The sequence below is a fragment of the Panthera pardus genome, unplaced genomic scaffold (genome assembly GCF_024362965.1).
Source record: "Panthera pardus isolate Hobbes unplaced genomic scaffold, ASM2436296v1 HiC_scaffold_10, whole genome shotgun sequence".
Taxonomy (NCBI): domain Eukaryota; kingdom Metazoa; phylum Chordata; class Mammalia; order Carnivora; family Felidae; genus Panthera; species Panthera pardus.
Window position 1 is genome coordinate 110,475,923 of NW_026526655.1, and position 22,590 is coordinate 110,498,512.

At 38.1% G+C, this 22,590-nt stretch overlaps 1 protein-coding gene across 2 annotated transcripts in view; it reads left to right on the plus strand.

Moving 5' to 3' along the window:
- The window catches only part of UGGT1 (UDP-glucose glycoprotein glucosyltransferase 1), a 108,517-nt gene extending 86,298 nt beyond the window's left edge, over positions 1–22,219 (plus strand). For both annotated transcript variants that reach the window (XM_019469494.2, XM_019469495.2), the window contains 10 exons: positions 1,110–1,194; positions 2,275–2,363; positions 2,892–2,996; positions 4,232–4,316; positions 5,535–5,717; positions 6,781–6,941; positions 8,169–8,283; positions 18,448–18,564; positions 19,048–19,213; positions 21,406–22,219. In XM_019469494.2, coding sequence (XP_019325039.2) covers positions 1,110–1,194; positions 2,275–2,363; positions 2,892–2,996; positions 4,232–4,316; positions 5,535–5,717; positions 6,781–6,941; positions 8,169–8,283; positions 18,448–18,564; positions 19,048–19,213; positions 21,406–21,431 — 1,132 coding nt within the window. In that variant the 3' untranslated portion in view covers positions 21,432–22,219. The remainder of the gene's footprint in view (positions 1–1,109; positions 1,195–2,274; positions 2,364–2,891; positions 2,997–4,231; positions 4,317–5,534; positions 5,718–6,780; positions 6,942–8,168; positions 8,284–18,447; positions 18,565–19,047; positions 19,214–21,405) is intronic.
- The last annotated feature ends 371 nt before the right edge of the window (positions 22,220–22,590 follow it).

Below are 22,590 nucleotides of genomic sequence, written 5' to 3' on the forward strand. Positions count from 1 at the left end.
GATTTCCATTAGACTGTACTTAAAACACTCTCTTGTTGTGTCATCTTAGTTCTAGAAGATCTTACCCGACATTTGTGAAAGCTGTGTGGATTCTTGAAGCTATTATAATAACGTATTCTTTGTAAATACCATTCCTCTAAGTAATGTTTTCTCCACATACGGTTTTGCAGAATTTAATCCTGTCATAAGTTTACTTGTTCTTTTGAACCTTGTCCCTTCTGCCTTCTGTGTGCCCTTTCCCTAGCCATTCTTTCCCCTTCTCTTGGAGTGTGGAGACCTCCTTTCTTCCTCCTGTCTAGACCTCCCTTCCTCTTGGATATTCCTAGTCTCTGGAGCGTTTCATGCTCCCCCATGAGAATCTTACCTTTCCTGAGAACTCTGCTCTCTGTGGGATGACAGTGAATGCAGTGAATTTATATTTTATCGTGGCTTTCTGCACTTAACATCTTGAAAATTGGTACCTGGAAATTCTAGGCATTACAACTGACTGGGGATATTTTATTTTTAATTTAAAGTTTTTCTTCTTCTGCCCCAGATCTGCCTGAAAATAGCTTTTTATGGTTCTTCCTCCAGAGTATGGGCCCCAGATGGAGTTACAGGGCCTAGACTTGGCTGATTGTGTACCTCCAGGCAGAAGGATAGAGTAGACAACTTTACAGAACTCTGAAGTAGAGCCATGCTTTGTCACCTGTCCATGAAAGAGTAGAAGTGATGTGTTTCCAGTGATGGTTCAGTGGCTCATGTCCCTGGGCACTCCTTTATTGCTGGTGGTGAACATGGCTCAGACTTAGTAAATACAGGTGTTAAATGCACCAGCACTGGGAGCCTCTCACTCTCTGAAAGGTAATTTAAAGGGGAGACCCAAGAAGAAAGTCTGGGCTGTGACTGATTGGAATGCTCAATGTTTGAAGGATAGAGATTCTGACAAGTGCTTCTGTGTATTTGAAGGGACTTGCTACAGTTTGCGGGAAAATAATTTGTTCTGGAAAACTCCTTTATGATAAAGATGATGGACAAATATGGCATTTTGATATCAGACTCCTTACTGCATTTCAAGAATTGTGATTTATAACATCTGCCTTACTCTTTCCCTTTGTTTTCTCTCGAAGCCATGATGGCACAGATTCTCCTCCCGATGCTGATGAAGTTGTTGTCGTCCTCAACAACTTCAAGAGCAAAATTATTAAAGTGAAGGTGAGCTTGGAAATACTAAGGCAGCGACTTTTATAGTGGGTAAAAGTAGCAGTATTCTGGCATTCAGTAGCTCTTATCTAGAAGTAGATGGATTTAACTGATAATAATGCTATCACTGTGATCATTGTTTTACAGCTTCTATGCATATCAGATCATCACATTGTATGCCTGAAGTTTACACAATATTGTGTGTCAGTTGTCTCTCAGTAAAGCTGGTGGGGAAGAAAAGAAACTGGTCTAAGGCTTTAATTCACCTTTGGGATTTTACTGTAGGGTTTATGAGAATGCTTCTTTACGTGTGAAATGTCTTTCGTAAATAGACATTTGTGGTTTTCTTCAACTGAGAGATTGCACCTTTTGAGTAATCTCAGTGAGCAATACAAGTCTCAGATTTTCTGGTGTTTACATAGCCACAATTCACATTATTGCTGACTGTTCTCAGAAAACTGGGAAGAATGACAGTGAAAATTTCAACAACGGTAATTGGTAGCCCTATTTCATTTCTTTTCACGTCTCAGAATTTTAAAGTTCTTAGTGCCTTAAATTCAAGTAAAAGGTGTTACAGAATAAGCAATCATTCCACACAGTAAAATCTAAAGCAGACCACACACAGAAGAGTAGAAAACTGCTCCCTGTGCTGGTGAGAAGATTCAACCCATCTTTATTCTGGTGAATCCTGAAAACAGGCTGTGGCATGAAGTGACTCTGTCCTGACGGGTAGCTCTCCTGTGGGCTGCACTCTCCCTGGAACAGCTGTCAGCTGGGTGGATGATGCTGCTAGTTTTGCTCAGACTCTGTTTCCTATACAGTTGAATTTGAGGTTCTTTGACCATTTTTCAGACTACAATTATTACTGAATTACAAGAGGTTTCTGTCTCATCACCTGAGGTGTTAATGTGGTATGTGAAAGATCATTCTGTTGAACTGGTCTAGACTGTAGGTGGGCCGTTGCCTGCCTGCGGCACAGCTTTCTTTCGCCAGAATATGGGCACCAGATTGAGTTATGGGGCCTAGACTTGGCTGTAGGAAGTAGGGGCTTCGTCCCCTACTGTTCATGGTACCCCTCACGTATGGTTACAGGTTCAGAAGAAGGCAGACATGGTGAACGAAGACCTGCTGAGTGACGGAACTAATGAAAATGAATCTGGATTTTGGGACTCCTTCAAATGGTAAATTGGCACCATTAAAAAAAAAAAGTAATATTTTTAAGGAAAAGTATAAGCCCCATCCCTCCCTTCTTTTGAGTGTAAGAATCCCATGTGGACCTTTCAGAGTCTGTACTCTGCAGCAAATCTTGCACTTCCACTTAGAGTAAATGGGTGTTTCCCACAATGAATGAAGGAGGTTAATGTCCCCCCACGGGGTAGTTACTTCTTGACTCTTACTGCATGGTGCCTGTCCTTCAGAGAGCTTAGTTTACTTTCCATTGAGTGGATTGCATTCTGTGGAGTAGCCTATGTTCAGTTTGTTTCTGAAGCTATGTGGGGCCTTGCAGGCAGCATCCTTTTCGTTATCCTGTGGTGGCTTGGCTCCCTTGTGCCCTCCCAGGGCGCCATTGATGCTTCGCCACCTCCCCTTGCATCACCCTCTAGGGAAGGAATAGGATGGGAAACACGGTCTCTGTAGCTCTCCCCTTAAAGGGCTGTGTGTCTATACTAGCAGTTCAAGTGTTCTTGTTTTTACCTTTATTGTTATAGGGGCTTTACAGGAGGACAGAAGACTGAGGAAGTGAAACAGGATAAAGATGACATAATTAATATTTTCTCCGTGGCATCCGGCCATCTCTATGAAAGATTTCTTCGGTTAGTCATGTTGGTTATTTCAGTACATTATGAATGAGTTTGTCACAGTGTTCTTATTTAGAGAGTAATAGAGTAAATGTTTCATGGCATTCTATCCATTATGCTTCTGTATATGTGAAGCACTCTGAGGACTGTGAATACAGAATTGTATTTGTTTTGATCTGCCAATCTCATAAAGTCCAGCTGTATCATAAATGTATATGTGTGGATATTACAAGGCTATAAACCTTTAATACCACTGCGCACACATTATAAATAATGGTGTTTAATTGGCCACCAAGCATTGCTTAACCCAGAAACTAGGAAGTTAGCACAGAGAGTAGAAGTGGAACAGGGCTGTGGACCTGTCGCCTAGAGATTCATAGGGGTGTAGAGCCAGGAGTGATCTTAGTTCTCAAATAACACCTCTGTTTTACAGACAGATTCAGAGGGTGAAGGGACTTGCCTGAGGTCACACAGCCAGAGCCAAGGAGAGGCCACAGCCATGTGCTGGTTGACACAGCAGCTGCTGGGGGAAGGCTTGGCTGGGAATATGCTCCTTTGCTTGAGAGTGACTTTCCTAATGCCAGGTTCATTTTACTTTTAATTTTCCATGACAAATCTAGTATGGCAAATAATTAAACTGTCATTTTACTCAGGTTCAACCTTCTATTTCCAAGAAATAATAACTGACCTAAAATAGTAATGTCAAATGTTAGTAATAACTCAATTTAATTAAATTCCTTGATCCAGTGTGTTTTTGTCTGTTTTCGTAGTAGGGAAATCCTGACGCTGTAGCCACTTGCCATCCCCTGACCTCGTCCTGCTCTCCTCCCTAGCAGTGTCTCCAGGATAGGCTGTGGGGGGCAGTGCAGCCACACACAGCTGCTGCGGCTTTCCAGTTTTCTTTTCATAGTCATGTAGACTGTTAGCTACAACCTCCGTTATTCATTTGTAGCATAATTAATACGGCAGTTCATGAAGCAGAGTATTTAAAGATGTAACATGATTAAAACATCTGCCTTTGTCAGTTAGGTATATTTTTATAGGTGAGAAATACCCTTTCTTTTCCATTCAGTGATAACTTTATAATGAGTGCAGTTTTTCATTTTCCATTACTAAGGGCCTCTTTTTTAAAGCCATCAGCTCTGCTGTGAAAAACATTCAGCGGTCTTATGATCAGCTCTCCTCAATTTTGTTGAGATTAAAAAGCATTGGAAAATTAATATTGATTATTATTTGCTTTTGTTTGATAGTATAATGATGCTGTCAGTACTGAAGAATACCAGGACTCCTGTGAAATTCTGGTTCTTGAAGAATTATCTGTCCCCCACATTTAAGGTTTGTTCTCAGGGGAGAGGAAAGGAGACATTAAGGAGATATGATGGTATAATATACTTCTTACTGCTTCTCTGTTATTTGTGTAACTTAAAAATCTTTTCTTTCTTGGGTTTCCGTAGCTCAGCTGCATACTTCGTGTTGATTAGTCTTCTAGCCTGGACTCTTTAGGGGAACAGTCATCATAAAACCAAACATAAAATTATTGTGACCTGTTTGAAGTTTGGGTAACATAGGAGGAGAATCTGTATCTTTGTATTTTTTTTTTTTTTTTAATTTTTAAAAAAAATTTTAGGGAGTGAGAGAGTGCAAGCAGGAGAGAGGGGCTGTGGGAGGAAGGGAGAGGGACAGAATCTTAAGCAGGCTCTATGGTCAGTGCGGAGCCCAACGTGGGGCTCAGTCCCGCAACCCTGGGATCCGTGAGCTGACGCACAACCAACTGAACCACCCAGGTGCCCCTGAATCTTTTGTTTTGATGAAATAATGTTGTCTTCCTCGGAGCATGTATATTCTAATTTAATTAGAAAGCATAGTGCTGGTTTCCAGTGGGGAGGATTATTCATTGTCTCATGGACAACAGTGATCTCTGGAAGTGTTGTTTCATCTGTGCACCATGAAAAACAGACTTGGGAAGTTTTCTGCTTTATTTATTAGTTAGTATTTGTCATCTAAATTTGTTTGTATCTTGTATCTTGTTTGTATCTTTTGTTGTTGTGGTTCTATAGATGTTACTAAACAACTTTTATTTTATTCAGTAATTCACTTCTGGTCCCCTGAAGGTACTTGTATTTAGGATCTAAAAACTTAAAAACAAATTTGTTCAGAATATTTGGATCTGCCGTGTCATTCCCTGGGTTTTAGGCCCAGGTCTGAGAAAGCCTTTGAGTCAAGCTCAAAAAATGTTTTACTGTAAATTAATAAGTTCATTTCCATAAAACACACACACACACACACACACACACACACACAAACCTAAAAGCCTTCATTGAAAGATTTGTCATTTCACGTGATAATTAGAAGTCCTAAAGAAATGGGGGGTTTGACAAGTTTATATGTATTCTTTTAGTCACCGGTGAGTCACGGTCAGATTTCTGTATTCAACTGCCGTTATGGTAAATATGTTTTACTTGTGCTGTCATCATGGTGGCTGACTTCCATTAGAGAGCCGATTTTCTTCATCTGAGTAAATGGTTGTCTGTTGTTCCCTATGTGCCAAAATAGGAGTTCATACCTTATATGGCAAATGAGTACAACTTCCAGTATGAGCTTGTTCAATACAAATGGCCCCGGTGGCTTCATCAGCAGACTGAGAAACAGCGCATCATTTGGGGTTACAAGATCCTCTTCTTGGACGTGCTGTTCCCACTGGTTGTTGACAAATTCCTGTTTGTGGATGCTGATCAGGTAAGCTTTTAGAAGCCAGGTTTAAACAGTTTGTATTAAAGCCGTTAGACTTCCTTCTCCTTTTTAAATGATTTTACTTTACTGGTTACAGAAAAATACATGCCTCTGTGACATTATTTAAAATATATGAAAAGGTACACCCAGGTGTGATCACTTTTACAGTTTGCATTTGAGGTATCTCCTTTTAATCTTTTTTTCTATGCCTCTATACATCATACATGCAGTCTTGTGTCTTAATTCATTTAACACACAGACTAAAAACTGGAAGATTGAGGTTTAACAGTGCTTGCTATCGTCTCCAATTATTTACCCAAAAGCTAGGAGTTATCGGCATGGGTAAGACAGAGGAAGTTCTACCAGATAGATGCCTAGCTTTGATAGTTTGTAGCTCTTCAGATACTCTTCCTCCTGTCAAGATTTGACTTAAAACGAACACACTGTGATTTTAGAGCATACACACTCAAAAAGTGTTAATATAGTTCTCCTTTACAATCTTCCCCTTTTCCCTGAGCCGGCTGAAACCTGAGATGATCATTTGAATGGAAGTGATAGAATGTGTGCAAAGGTCATGCGGCCAGAAACTTCATCCACCTTTTTGGGATTCCCTGCCTCCTTCAGCTCACTGTGTCACAACCAGCTTGACCTGAAGCATGTTTTCTGGGTTCTCATATAAACACACTTACCTTTGTTGAGCACTTGGTCTGTGTCAGTTATCATTCCGCATGTGTTCATATGTTAATTCATGTAATCCTGTGAGGTCTCCATTTTACAGATGGGGAAACTCCATCACAGAAGCTAAGCAGTATAAATTTGTTTTACTGCCACCTTTTCGAATACTTAGAATACTGTGTGCCAACCACTATGCAAAGTGTCTTACATGTTAGCGAAGGCAGCCCACTAATCAGTGAAGGAATCTGGGCTTAGCCTGGGTCTACTGCTGGAGCCTGTGCCGGTAACCTCAGAGCTGCCCTCTGTAATATCTCAGTGAGACAATCTGTGTTTTAAGGAAACTGCTGTCTGCATGGCTGTTTAACAAATGACTTGTGATTTTTTTTTTCTCCAGATTGTCCGAACAGATCTGAAAGAGTTAAGAGATTTCAATTTGGATGGCGCTCCTTATGGCTATACTCCCTTTTGTGATAGCCGAAAAGAAATGGATGGATACAGGTTCTGGAAATCAGGGTACTGGGCCAGTCATTTGGCTGGGCGAAAGTATCATATCAGGTACTGAAAAAGGAGTACTCTCCAAAGCTGTTGGATTTTCTTTTCTCAAAAAATTAATTTTACATATTTGAAATTATGAATAGGTAATATGTTATTAATGTGGCTCAAAAATAAAAATTATAAAAAATATACTGTGAAAAGGTCTCCCAATTCTGTCTGTTTTCTACCCAGTTCCTACTCCTATAACAGATAACATCATCTATTAATTTACTGCAGTATGTCCTTCCAGAGTTTCTTGATTCTTTTTTTTTTTTTAATTTTTTTTTTTAATGTTTGTTTATTTTGAGAGAAAGAGTACATAAGTAGGGGAGATGCAGAGATAGAGGGAGAGAGAGAATCCCAGGCAGGCTCGAACTCACGAACCATGAGGTCATGACCTGAGCTGAAATCAAGAGTCAGATGTTCAACCAACTGAGCCACTCAGATGCCCCTAGAGTTTCTTGATTCTTACATCTTTTTTTTTTTTTTACACAAAATATACCATCATATTTTCAGTTTTGTGCCTTTTTTTTTTTTTTTTACTATAGTAGATCTTCTATCAATGTGTTGAGAGACCTTCTTTCTTAACATCTGCATTTTATTGCAGTATATGTAGGTTATTTGTGGTCTTTTGCTGTGACATACAGTGTTGCAGTGAATAAATACATCATTTGGTATATTTCAAATATATCTGTAGGACAAATTCCTAGAAGTAGAACTCCTAGGTCAGACTGTGTACCATTGCATTATCTGTTCTTGGCAGAATGTGGTTTGGAAGATCTGGAAGGTCTGGGATGTGTAGGAAGCAGCATTTACAGAGAATAAAAGTTGGGGTTTGGGGATTTCTTTATCATTAGTTATGTCCTTGGTCCAGAAGATCCATAACAGTGTGGATGTTTTTTTTTCCCAGCAACATCTAAAACATTATCAGGCTATTTTTGGCTGATGGTCAGCTTTTATTATCTAATCTGCTGACGTTTGGTAGAAGTTTTCTATTGTCAGAGACTTAAGGCAGCTAAATAAGGAAGGCAATTAAGAAAGAGTGACAAAGTGAGCTTATGGCAGAGTATGTGTTTTGCAATAATTTCCTGCCATCTTTGAAGAAGCACATGCTGACCCTGAGCTCCACTGGAGGCCACAGCTTACCTTTTCACAGAGAGGGCAGAATGTTTACCTGGTGACCATTATTCAGTGGGGTTATTCTTTGTCATAATCCATGGTTATAACAAGTAGTTCTTCTCTATCCAGTGCACTATATGTCGTGGATCTAAAGAAGTTTAGGAAAATAGCTGCTGGTGACAGACTCAGGGGACAGTACCAAGGTCTGAGTCAGGATCCTAACAGCCTTTCAAATCTTGATCAAGTAAGTGGCTATTTTTTTGGTTAACACTTGCAGTGATGGGTATGCAATATTATGTCAGAAATTGAATTTATTATTTTCCTCTCAGTTTTCTCCTCTGTTGGAACAATGTTTTGTTTCTTCATGGACAGGAGTGTGTGTGTGTGTGTGTGTGTGTGTGTGTGTGTGTGTGTGTGAGACATTTTTGTCCTCAACAGAATGCATAGGAGGGAAAAAATGTCGTAGGCCTAATGATGTTGGTTTGGAAGGGAGATGGAAAGGAGGATGCTGCCTCCTCAAACCATTACCATGTTGTTTAATTTTGCACCTAGGATAACCTGATAAATGTGTTTTCCTGCTTGCTAGGGGAAATTTGTTTCTCTTTAGAGACTAACTAGCAAGGATTCATAGTGTATAGTTTCACAATTTCCCTCTTTTCTGTTGGAAACCATGGTGTTTTTTTAAGAAGTTTATCTGAATCGATTTTTTAATGCTCAACATTTTTCAGAAGTAAGCTTTTAGTTTGTTGTGGATACCTACTTTCACATATTTTGTTTTGCTAAAGTCTGCATTAAACATTTTAAAACTTTCATTATGATATTTAGCACCCATAAAAGAAAACATACAAAACAAAACTATACCAATATATACATATTCACATGCACCAGTGAATTACCACAGATCTAATGCCCATATATGACCATCCAGTTCAACAAGTAGAACATTACTAAAATCCTGCAGCTACCATTCTTAATAAAAGTATCCAGCATCCTGACCTTTGTGGTAATCACCCCATGCTTTTCTCTATAGAATTACTACTTTAACGTGTATCCTTAATACTGTGGTTTAGTGTTGCCTGTTTTGTTTTTTTTTTCTCCCTACCTCAGTTGTATCTTAAAAGATAAACTCTTTTAAGTCTGATTTCTTTTGCTCAACATTATGTTTGTCTGATCCATCCCTGTTGGTGTGTGTAGAGGTACTACGTTTTGTTTATTCTACATTTGGGTTGTTTTCCATTTTTGTCTTCCGTGGATAATGCTGCTGTGATCATTCATGCACCTGTGTTGCTGCACATGTACACATATTTCAGTTGTGTGTTCAGCTACATGTGTATTTGCTGGGTTACCATATTTGTATATTTATCTTTACTAGATGATCCCAGACAGTTTTCCAAAGTAGTGCTAACTTATATACCCATCAGCTGTGTAAGGATTCCTGGTGCTCCATGTTTTGACCAGAACTTATTGTCAGTCTGTTAATTTGGTACATGTGAACTGCCATCCCTTGTGGCTTTCATTTGGAGAGTTTATCACATTTATATCTAATATAAAATTATTAGTGAAGTAGGATTAACATCTGCCATTTTAATTCCCTTGTTTCTCCTATATATTTTTGACTTACTTTCTCAGTGGTTGTCCTGATGATTATCATTAACACTTATTTATGAAAGTTTAATTTGGGTTAATAATAACTTAATAGTATACAAAAACTTTGTTCCTATGGAGCTGTGGTTCCCCCCTCCCCTGCCTACTTTCATTATCATACAGTTTGCATGTTTATACATTTTATGCCTGTCAACACAGATTTATAATTATTACTGTTTGTAATTATTTTTAAACCAGGGGCAGGGGGAAGGAGCTCTAAACCAGAAATACATTGATACTATCTTTTATACTTACCTACTTACCTTTACTGCTTTTTATTTCTTCATGTGGATTTGAGTTACTGTCTAGTGCCCTTTCATTTCAGCCAGAGGACTCACTTTAGTATTTCTGATAGAATGGCTCTGGAGCTACAAACTTCTTAGGTAATATGTAAATTTCTCCTTCATTTTTTTCATGAATAGTTTTGCTTGGATATAAAATTCTTGCTTGACAGTTTTTTTTCTTCTCATATTTTTCTTTGACTATATTGTCTCACAGCCTTTTAGCTTCCATGTTTTGTGATGAGAAATTAGCTGTTAATCTTGAGAATCCCTTATCTGACGAGTCGCCATCTCTAGTCTTTCGGGAGTTTGATTATGATGTTGGGTCTCTTGAGTTTATCCTACTTAGAGTCCATTGAGCTTCTTGAATGTATAGACTAATGTTTTTCACCAAATTTGAGAAGTTCTATATCTTTAAGTATTATTTCTGCCTCTTTCTCTATCCCCTTGGGACCCCCATTGTGTGCGTTAGTATATTTGATGGTTTCCCACAGTTCTCTGAGGCTCTGTTTATTTTTCTTCATTGTTCTTTCTGCTCCTGGATAATCTCAAGACTGGATAATCTCAACTGATTTATCTTCACTTGACCTGATTATTTTTTCTGCTGCTAAAACCTGTGGTTGAACCTATCTAGTGAATTTTCATTTATTTAAGCTATTGTGTTTTCAACAGATTTTTCTGTTTGGTTCTTTTGTATAATTTGGTTAATTTGTATAATTAATAATTTTATTAATCGTCTCTAATTTTTTGGAACATCATTCACATACTTGCCTTTAGTTCTGTTAGACATGATTTCCTTTGTTCCTATTCGAACATATTTAAGATACCTGATATAAATTCCTTGTGTCTAGGCCTCCACAAGTATAGTTTCTATTGATTGCTTTTTTGTCCTATATATGGGTTTTGTATATTTGGTATTTTGCTTATTGTAGTAGTTGTTTGTTTTTGGACTTCTAAACCAGTTCTGTGAAGTCTGCATATTTGGTATGCCTGCTTAGCTTAGTCGTCAGCTAAAATTGGACAGAGATTTCTTAAGTGTTCAAAACCACAAAGATTTCCGGTCTTTGCCAGAGGCCTCTGGGTGCCTGTTGGGATACATCCTCAACAGTCAGCCAGGCAGTTTACAACTGTACCTTAGTCTGCACTTCTCTGTTGCATAGGGCTTCAAGATCAACAAGAGGTGAGAGTTTATGGCTTTATTAGGGCTTTCTTACTTATGTACGCAACACAGAGCATGCTCAGAGCCTTACACGTACTGTTCTCATGGCCTTTTGTCTTCCCAGGAATCTGTCTTTTCTTTTCACAGCCTTCTGTGGTTATCTCATTCTTCAGTATTTCTTGTTAAGATTTTTGTTTAATGTATTCTTTGCTCCATCTCAGACATCAGACAGCCTCAGAAAGCTCAACACATTTTTCAAGGGCTGCCAAGGAGAAGCTTTTAGCATGGGGTAAGTTCAAGTGAGATTGAATAGAGACAGGCCTATACAGTACGGTCTTCAAATGATGGCTCTGCTTTTGGAATGAAGTTTGAAAGACCTCCAGCCTTGTTCTCCTTACTCCAGTATGGCAGTGCAGGCTGTTATTTTTTGAGACTAATGGGGAACAGGAGAATGGGAATAGAAGTCCAAATACCTCAAAGTTCACTGTTCTTAGCAACATTCAACCATTTTTTGTTGACTTTTAGGTGCTCCTTGGGTTGCTGCAAGCCTTTGGTTAATTTTCAGAGTTCTGAAAAAAGTTGATTCAATTTTTATCACTTTTTTGGTTGCTTTTATCAAAAGGCGGACTTTCAGAGCTCCTTACTCTGCCATTTTTGTTGGCGTTGCTCCTCATTGTGGTCTTATTTTGCATTTCCATAATTTAATGAAGTTGAGTACCATTTTGTGTATTTATGGTCATTTAGATATTCTCTTGTGATATGCTTATTTAAATACAGTAAAACCTTGGTTTTCAAGCATAATTCGTTCCAGAAACATGCTTGTAATGCAAAACACTCATATATCAAAGCAAATTTCAAGAACCATTGACTTAGTTGTAATCATGTGACATTCAGCATTGCATATTACTCGTATTGCAAGACATTGCTTGTTTATCAGGTTAAAATTCATTAGAAATGTTTGCTCTTCTTACAGAACACTCGCAGAACAAGTTACTCACAATCCAAGGTTTTACTGTGTTTAGATTATTTGAAATTTTTCTTCTTGATTTATGGGCATTCTTTATGTGTACTAATAGTGTAACCTTTGTTGTATATGTTGCAAAATTTTCTACTTGAACTCTCTTAATGGTATCTTTTGTTTTCAGGCTGGTCAGTATTTTCTTCTATGGTTAATGCTTTTTGACCCCTATTAAGGTCACAAAGACATTTTTAAAATATGAGCTTTATTTTTTTTCGCAGTCAAATCTATATTCCAGTAGAAATTTGTTTTATATATGGTGTGAGATAGAGTTCAACTTTCACTTTTTTGTGCATATACAGTTACATCAGTTTGTTGTTGTTCTTGTTTAATGGAATGCACTGCTCTGCAATGCCATCTTTGCCAGATATGAGGTACTCATGTATGCGTGGATCTGTTTCTGGGTCTTCTAGTTTTTGACTCACCTGTTTGTCTATCTTAACATCCTACACAAATCTCAAATACTCTAGTTCTATATATAATAAGTCGTGATATCCATTAAGTCAAATCCTCCCACCTCATTCTTCAAGAGTGTCTTCGAGTACTTTTTTGTCCTTTATTTTCTCATATACATTTTAGAATGAGCTTGTCAAGTTTAGGAGGAAAAACACATTTACTAGGATTTTATTTTTTATTTATGTCTTAAAAAAATTTTGTGTATTGTGATATTTTGACATTTTTTTAAGTGTTTATTTTTGAGAGAGAGAGAGGGAGAGAGAGAGTGTGAGTGGGGGAGGGGCAGAGAGAGAGGGAGACACAGAATCCGAAGCAGGCTCCAGGCTCTGAGCTGTCAGTGTCAGCACAGAGCCCGACACAGGGCTCAAACTCATGAACTGTGCGAGATCATGACCTGAGCTAAAGTCAGACGCTCAACTGACTGAGCCACCCAAGTGCCCCTAGGATTTTATATTTGGGTTGTGTTTAATTTCTCATTGTTTTCCTCATAGAGATCTTAGATCTTATACATCTCTGTTAAGAGTTATTTTAAAAAATTTTTGTTTCCATTTGTTGCTGGTATCTAGAATTGCAGTTGATTTTTGTTCATTGTTGTATTCGGCTACCCTACTAATCTGTATATAGGGGCACCTGAGATATAATTTTGTATTTTCTGTATATGTAAGCATATAATTTACAAATAATGGCAATTTTACTTTTTCTTTTCTAATTGCACAATTTTTTTTTTTTTTTTTTTTTTTTTTTTTTTTTTTTGCTTTTGCTGTTTACTGGGGCTTCCTAATGTTGAACAGAAATGTTGATAGTGGACATTCTTGACTCAAAAGCAAAGTTTTCAGCATTTCACCACTAAGTATGATGTTTATTGTAGATATTTTTTAGATATTGTAGATATTTCCTCTTATTCAGATTAAGGAAGTTCCTTTTATTCCTAGTTTCCTACTTTATTTTTTATTTTATTTTTCATTTGGGGCCTGGCCTGGCCCTCCCTGCATGTCCTACTTTGCCCTGCCAACCACTTGGTGGCTCCACAGCCCTGAGACCCCGCCTCTCCTTATGTGCCCCATGCTTCAGGCCCCAGGCCACACCACCAGAAGTCTAGTTTGCTACTTAAAAAAAATCACTTGTGTTAAATTGTTTTATGTTTTTAATATCTGCTGAGATGATAGTATTTTCTCTTTTATTCTGTAAGTGTAGTTTAATTATATACCTAAATAAAATTTCTGAATTATATAATCCAGCTTGGTCATGATTTATTATTCTTTTTTATATATTTCTGGATTTTTTGTGCTTAATATTTATTTAAGAATTTTGTATTTATGTTTTTGTGTGACATAATAGCTTGTAATATCTCTGTCAGATTTTGATGTTGAGGCTATATTGGCTTACTAAAATGAGTTGGGTTTTGTTTTTTTCTTTTTTCATTTACCAGTAATGGTTTGTGTAAGATTGACCTTATTTCTTTCTTAAATGTTTTGTAGAATTCACTAGTGAAGCCTAATAGAAATTTCTTTGTGTTTAAATTATGACTTCAGTTTCTTTAAGAGTTATGGGACTGTAGGGGTGCCTGGGTAGCTCAGTTGGTTGAGTGTCTGACTTTGGCTCAGGTCATGATCTCATAGCTCGTGAATTCGAGCCCCATGTCAGGCTCTGTGCTGACAGCTCAGAGCCTGGAGCCTGCTTCAGATTCTGTGTCTCCCTCTCTCTCTGCCCCAACCCACTCTCATTCTGTCTCTGTCTCTCTCAAAAATAAATAAACATTAAAAAAAAAATAAAAAAAAAAAAGAGTTATGGGACTGTTGACATTTTCTATTACTACTTTAATCAATGTTTTTGTTAAGGTGTCGCTAAATTTACTAACATAACATCATGAAGTTGTTTATACTACCCTCTCATTTTTAAAAAAATTTTTTTAATGTTTATTTTTGAGAGAGAGATAGACACAGAGCATGAGTGGGAGTGGGGGGGGGGGCGGTGGCAGAGAGAGAGGGAGACACAGAATCTGAAGCAGGCTCCAGGCTCTGAGCTGTTGGCACAGAGCCTGACGTGGGACTTGAACTCACCGACTGCGAGATCATGACCTGAGCCACCCAGGTGCCCCGTACTACCCTCTCATTTTTAAAAATTGAGATGTAGGGGCTCCTGAGTGGCTCAGTCAGTTGAGCATCCAACTTAGGGTCAGGGCATGATTTCACAGTTTGTGAGCTCAAGCCCCACATTGGACTCCCCATATTGGACTGACAGCTCAGAGCCTGGAGCTTGCTTTGGATTCTGTGTCTGCCTCTCCCCCACTCATGCTCTGTTCTCTCTCAAAAATAAATTAACATTAAAAAATACTTAAAAAGTAAAATTGAGATATAATTTATATAGCGCAACATGTTCAGATTGTAAGTGCACTGTTTTGGAAAATGCTTTCATCACTTCAGTTAAAGTCTGCTGGATCTATATTGATGTCTTCTCTCTCTCTCTCTTTCTCTATCTTTTATAATTTTCTGACATTGTTTACTGTGCTTTCTCTTTTTTGCCTTTATCACCTCACTGGGAATTAAAGAAACATCTTTTAGGGGCACCTGGGTGGCTTAGTCAGTTGAGTGTCCAGCTCTTGATTTCAGCTCAGATCATGATCTCACAGTTCTTGAGATCAAGCCCCACATTGGGCTCCATGCTGACTGTACAGAGCCTGCTTAGGATTCTCTCTCTGTCTCTTTCTCTGTGTGTCTCTCTCTGTCCCTCTTCTGCTTGCATGCGTGTACTCACTCTTGCTCAAAATGAGTATACATTAAAAAAAAAAAAAAGAAACATCTTTTAATGTTTTTCATCCTGTTTCTTTTCTGTTTCATTAATTTGTTCTTTATTGTGCTTACCTTTTACTTTATTTAATTTGTTGATTTTTTTTCCTAGTTTCCTGAGATGTTTAGTTCATAATTTTTAGTCTTTCTAATGTATGCATTTGAAATGATCAGATTCTATCTCAGCAAGACTTTGGCTGCATTGCACATGTTTTATATGTAGCATTTTCCTTGTCATTTGGTACAATGTATTTCTAGTTTCCAGTGTGATGTCTTTGACTCTTAAGTAATGTAGAAGTGACTCCAAATACACAGGGATTTTCTAGTTACATTTTTGCTATTAATTTGTAGCTCAGTGGCTTTATGGTTTGAGGATTTCTTCTGTATGATTTCAGACATTTGAAATTTGTGGAGATTTACTATTAGACCCAAATGTCATCAGTTTTGGTAAACATTTCATTTGGTTTTTTGTATTCTGTAGATATTAGGTATAGTCCATTTGGTCATATTATGTGTTTTTGTCTGTTTTTCTATTAGTTACTGAGGGAATTGTATTAAAATATTTTTCTGTATTGTGATATCTTCATCTCTGGTTTTGTCAAATTTTGCTTTATGTGTTTTGAGACTATACCATTAGGTACCTAAAACTTAGAAGCATATATATCCTACAACTGAATTTTTAATGATTTTTGTTGGGGGAACCTTCACCCAATATTAGTACATCTATGCCAGCTTTCCTTTTGGTTATTGTTAAATGGTATATTGTTTTTATCCTTCTGTTTTCAATTTTTTCTATCCTTATATTTTAGTTCTATTAAAAAAATTTTTTTTAACATTTATTCATTTTTGAGAGACAGAGACAGTGGGGGAGGGGCAGAGAGAGAGGGAGACACAGAATCCAAAGCAGGCTCCAGGCTCTGAGCTGTCAGCACAGAGCCCAATGCAGGGCTCGAACCCACGAACCGTGAGATCATGATCTGAGCTGAAGTTGCACGCTTAACCAACTAAGCCACCCACGCACCCCAGTTCCATTTCTTATAAATAGGCTTATATCTGTTGGTTTTTACATTTTGTATAAGTCATTTAATTTGAACATTTAGTCCATTTATAGTTAACGTAATCACCAGTAAGACTGGCTTTTCTAGTGTTTCTGCTTATTTTATGTGTTCTGTTTCTTTTTTCTCCTTAGTTTCCTTCAGATGGAGAGTTTTTTATAATTCCATTTTCCCTCTACTAGCTTGAACTATACACTTTTTTTTAAAGATTTTTAAATTTTTAAGTAATCTCAACACCCAGTGTGGGGCTCAAACTCACAACCCAAAGAACAGGAGTCACATGCTCCACTGACTGAGCCAACCAGGAGCCCCTTGAACTATATACTTTTTTGCAGTTCTTTTAATGATTATCCTAGAGGTTACAGTATTATGCACTCCTGACTTTGCAAAGGCTAATGCTAGTTGGTATATTTGCACCTACCACACAGTGCAAAAACATTAGAACAGTGCTTTTCAAACTTCAGCATACATAAAAGATTCACCTGGAGAACTTATTGAAGCGTTAATTCCTGGGTCCCACTCGCATGGGCCAGTTCAGTAGGTGTATGTATGGTTGGGCCTAAGAGCCCACATTCCTAGCAGACTCCTTGCTGCATCTGCATAACCTCAGGTTGAGTAATACTGGCCTTAGAGTTCACTAACTCCATTTATCCTTATCCCAGCCTGAATGGCTGTTGCTGTGGATTTTAGATATCTCTGTATTTTAAACCCCAGAAATTCTTCTCCTACAATGGGATTGTTATCTATTTAGATAGGCTCATGTGGTTACCCTGCAATCTTCTCTGCATTTCTGAGCTTCCATATAGGATTATTTTCCTTCTGCCTAAAGAATATCCTTTAATTTTCCTTAGTGTAAGTTCACTAGTAACAATTTTTTTCAATTTTTGTCATCTACAAGTGTCTTTATCTGTAATATTAGGTATAATTCAGGTAACACAAAATTTATCACTTTAACCATTTTTGAGTGGACAGTTCAGTGGTGTTAAGTGAATTCACAGTGTTGTGCAGCTGTCCATCTCCAGAAGTTTTTCATCATCCCAGACCAAAACTCTGTACCCATTAAATGGCAACTCCACCTTCCTTCCTCCCTCCAGTCCCTTGACAACCTCTATTCTATTTTCTGTCTGTATGAACTTGCCTATTCTAGGTACTTTTAGAATCATATAATATTTTTCCTTTTTGTGCCTGGCTTATTTTACTTCGTATAATGTTTTCAAGTTTCATCCATGTCATAGCAGCTTTCAGAATTTCCTTCCTGTTAAGCTGAAAGAATTTTCCTGTGTGTGTGTGTGTGTGTGTGTGTGTGTGTACACACACACACCATATTTTGTATATCCATTCATCTGTTGATGGACATTTGGCTTATTTCCATCTTTTGACTATTGTGAATAATGCCTCTGTGAACATTGGTGTAAAAGTATCTGTTTGAGTCCCTGCTTTCTTTTGTGCATATATCCAGAAGTGGAATTTCTGGATCATATTGGTTGTGTCTTAAGATAGTGCAACATTTTATTGTGTCAAACTCAAAAGTTTTCCTGAGAAAAAAGCTTCAAAGCATACAGTTGGCTTGAAAACATGTAAGCTTCATCCACTTGGGATCAAGCCTCAGTTGACAAGGTTGATTTGGAGCATCCTTTATGCAAAGTTGTGAAGTATCAAAACCACACTCTATGCTTAGTTAGCTTTCAAGAAGCACTAGTATTTTTTCTTAGAATTGCCCTCATGGAGAGAAGTCTAGGTGTAGGTTATTTTTGAGTTTTAAGCTAAAGTTTTTCAGGTGCTTATCATAGGTAGATGTTTTAGAAGTCCTCTAAACTGTAGTTTTACAAAAAATCACAAATAAGTATTTTAGCTTCTCACAGGTTTTTAGTAGACCCTTTCAGTTCTAAAAAATTGTGATTGGTATGTGATATGTAATGAGCAGCCATTACCGCTAATTTGCTCTGAGTTTATTTCAGTTTCCCTCAGAACTTGAGAGTATTGTGTCTTATTTTCTTTTTACCAAACAGGATTTGCCCAATAACATGATCCATCAGGTGCCAATTAAATCACTCCCTCAAGAATGGCTTTGGTGTGAAACGTGGTGTGATGATGCCTCTAAGAAAAGGGCTAAAACAATAGATTTGGTAAGCTGTCTGTGGTTCTTTTCTACATCTTATTCCAGTGTGATTTATGACTAGATCGTTATTAACACACAGATTCTTCTTTAGTCTTCTCTGTAGTTGTGCAGTTGGGGGACTGTAGCACATCCTGTAGTAACATCCACAGATCTCTGCTGCGTGCAGCAGGCAGCCAGGTTCTCTGGTGTCTGATGGGGCTGTTTCACTACTTACAATCAGTGAAGTTACTACTTGTCCATGGATTATCTCTGTGCCTTGTAATTTTATCAAAGGAACTTTCAGTTCCTGCTTTCCAGTCATTCTCCACAATTTTGTAGAAGCTTTATGTGACCCACTACCACATTGCTTCTGCTGGTCTCTCATTTGGCTCTTCAGTGTTGTTCTTTTTGTTCAGTTGGGACTTAGAATCCAAGAACAGACACATCTTTTAATTCTGTATAATGTGCCCTGTCTTCAGCTTGGTTGAAGCATGTGATTTGGGTTTTACAGTGTAATAATCCAATGACCAAAGAGCCCAAGCTGGAAGCAGCTGTTCGAATTGTCCCAGAGTGGCAGGACTACGACCAAGAGATCAAGCAGCTACAGACCCGGTTCCAGAGGGAGAAAGAGACAGGAATGCTGGACAAGAAGACGACACAGGAGCCACGCTGGGAAGGTAAGTCCAGCGGTCAGCCTTAGGGAAGTACTTATTTGCATTTCTGATTTGTGTTTGTTGCAAAAACAACAGAATAATGAATAAAAGGAATCTCAGCCCTTCCATCCTGACATCAACCAGTGTATATTTTTACTTTCCTTTTTTAGTTGGCCTTCTAAACGTATGTATTAATACAGTTGCTGCCCCCTTTTCTTTTCCCTTATTTTATTTTATTTTATCTTTTTGAGAAAAGGTGCGTTGAGAATTCTGTTATTTAGGCTCATGAATTTTGTGATATATAAGCTAAGCCTGACATTATTTTGGGGATCTTTTGTCAGATTCCTTGGTTTTTTATTAAATCTGTCCAGGCATTATTAAATGAACATATTTAGGGTCAAGACAAAGTGTATATTGATTTTGAAAAAAAAAGTGTTCTTTCAAAGAAGAATATTGGAGTGGACTTATTTAATTTAGGCTAAGAATAGAAGGGACTAAATCTTCATGTAATATTTTTCCCACTCTTGTGTAAATCTCTAATGGTATACAGTTGACAAAAATCATTAGAATACAATAGTGACCGTTTGTAAACTATTAATAAGCTGAATTCTGGTTTTTTAACATTATTCAGCTCAAAACTAATTCTAAGAAGTCAGTTACAGAACATGGATCTTGAATGATTCACCTAATCATCCCGAAGACTGTACTATGTTGTTAAGTATCATAAAATAATAATAATAATAAAATAAAAATAATAAAAATAATTCAAATTCGCTATTAACACCTGAAGGATTTCTATCGATACGTGGGTAAATAATGTACAATTCTGTTCAAATAAGAGGAAAACACAAAGAAATGAAGTTGAGAAAATAGCAGTTACATTAAAGGAATCTGTCATTAATAAATATTCCCTTGAGGGGCACCTGGGTGGCTCAGTTGGTTAAACACCCAACTTAGGCTCAGGTCATGATCTCATGGCTTGTGAGTTCGAGCTCCGCGTTGGGCTCTATGCTGACAGCCTGGAGCCTGCTTCAGATTCTGTGTCTCCCTCTCTCTCTGCCCTTCCCCTGCTTGTGCTCTCTCTCTCTCTCTCTCAAAAATAAACATTAAAAAAAATATATATACACTCCATTGAAAAAATGTGCATATTGATACTGATAATGCTATTTGTTGGGAAGATGATGAAGAAAGTGCTCTGGGTCTACCTTGCCAAAGCTCTGTGTATTAGAACAGTCCTTGTTAAAAAGCAGAAACCATTAACATGTTTATACCCTCAGTAATTCCTTTCTTGGGAATTTACCTTAAAGAAATAAGTTCACATAAGAAAAAAGTAATAAAAATGGAGAAATTTATTATTTATAAACCAAAATTTTTTTAATTATTATTTTTTTTAATGTTTATTTTTGAGAGAGACAGAGAGTGCTAGTGGGGGAGGGACAGAGAGAGAGGAAGACACAGAATCCAAAGCGGCTCCAGGCTCTGAGCTGTCAGCATAGGGCCTGATGAGGGCTCAAACCCATGAAACCTGAGATCATGACCTGAGCCGAGTCAGACACTTAACCGACTGAGCCACCCAGGTGCCCCTAAACCAAAATTATTTTTTTAAGTTTATTGTTTTATTTTGAGAGAGTGTATGCGTGAGCAAGTGGGGGAGCGGCAGAGAGGGAGAGAGAATCCCAAGCAGGCTCCGTGCCATCAGCACAGAGCCCTATGTGAGGCTCGATCCCATGAACCATGAGATCATGACCTGAGCCAAAGTCAAGAGTCAGATGCTTAACTGACTGAACCATCCAGGCTCCCCAGTAAACCAAAATTATTAAAAACAGTTTAAACATCCAAGAATAGAGAGTGGTAAATGAGCTATACTTTTACTTAGGAAAATGTGTTTGTGTGTTATTAAATGAAAAAAGAAGAATCTTGACTAAAAATGTGTATATTTTTACCAGAAGTAAAGATTGTATTTGTGAAACAGTTCTGCTGGAATAGGGATATGCAGGTGGTTTGTGTTTTTAAAAACAAAAAGGTCTTTTTTGTTTTGTTTTTGCTTTCAAAATATAATACACTCCACACCAAAGCTTCTAAAAATTTCAAAATAGAGATAAAATGGAGGTGGGGCCACAGTTAATAGGTTACAGTACCAGAAGAAATATTCAGTCTGTATTTTTGTCACTTGAGGATAAAACCATTCTATTTTCAATTGTTCTCCTTTTCCATAGGACCTCAGAAACGAGAAGAATTATGATCTTCACAGGAGGACAGGAAATTGCACCATTTGAAAAACACTTTTTGTATTAAATGCTAGTTTTTTCTGATCTGTCTTTACAACTGCTGATAAACTGGCTGGGCAGGCGTGCCACACCTTTTGATTCTGAGCATTTGATTTTGACTTCTACACGCCGGTGGGCTCTGGATCTTTGGAGTCAAGGCTCTATTGGATTTGTACCTCAGAGGAAGACAAGTGGCTGATCTTTTGGGACTCTGTAAAGAGCAGTCTTCTAACCAGAAGGAAAAATGGCAGAGGCAACTGGAAGAAAATGAGTCCTGTGGTGCCCACACCAAGAGCACACACATGCTGCATCACCATGGGAAGCCGACCCGCCAGAGCCGCCATGTTCTTCCTTACCTCAGTTTACTGACAGCGGAGCTCAGTCTGCAGCCTGCGCTGTGGTGGCAGAAGCTTTGTCCGAGGTCCACACACCTTGAGGTTTATGCCAGTGCGTCCTGTGTCCTTGTGTTCTCTTCCCCAGCAGTGGGTTCATTGTTAAATGGAAACCCAACCAACAATCATGTGTCTTTGAGATTGGCTCCAGGCAATTAATTTGGAGACAGGATGGGGTGGGTTGGGATGAGGGTAGGAAACCTATCAGGAGTAGGATGACTTTAGGGTATTTTGGGGGAGGTGAAGAAGACAGAAATTGGCCATTCCCTTTTATAAACCGTCAGTACCACGTGACTAATTTAAAATGAAAACATTATTCTTATTCCCCACCCAACCCCAGTAAACTTCTTAGGAAATTGTTTTGTAAATAATTTTTCTATTTGTGAAAGTCTTTGCTTTTTCTTCCCACTTTCTTAAAAAAAAAAAAAAAAAGTCTGTTATTGATTTCCTCACTGGATACAGCCATAGTGAGCCCCTCTGGTGATCCATCTTGAGGGGCTCCAGTCTCCCTCGGGAAGGTCATCACATCATCCACCTTCTGCTCCTCTGGGTGGGGGGCAGGGGGTTCTTTCTCAGACCCAGGCAAAGTTGGCTTTGACTTTTCTCTACACAGGACTCCCAGAGCTGAGAAGAGGAGAGATGTTGACTGTAATCCGTGTTCCTCTGTACGTGGTCCTCTGTTCCTTTTAGTTCAGTGCTGTGGGCTGCCTCTGGTTTGCCGAAATTGCCGGCACACCACTCT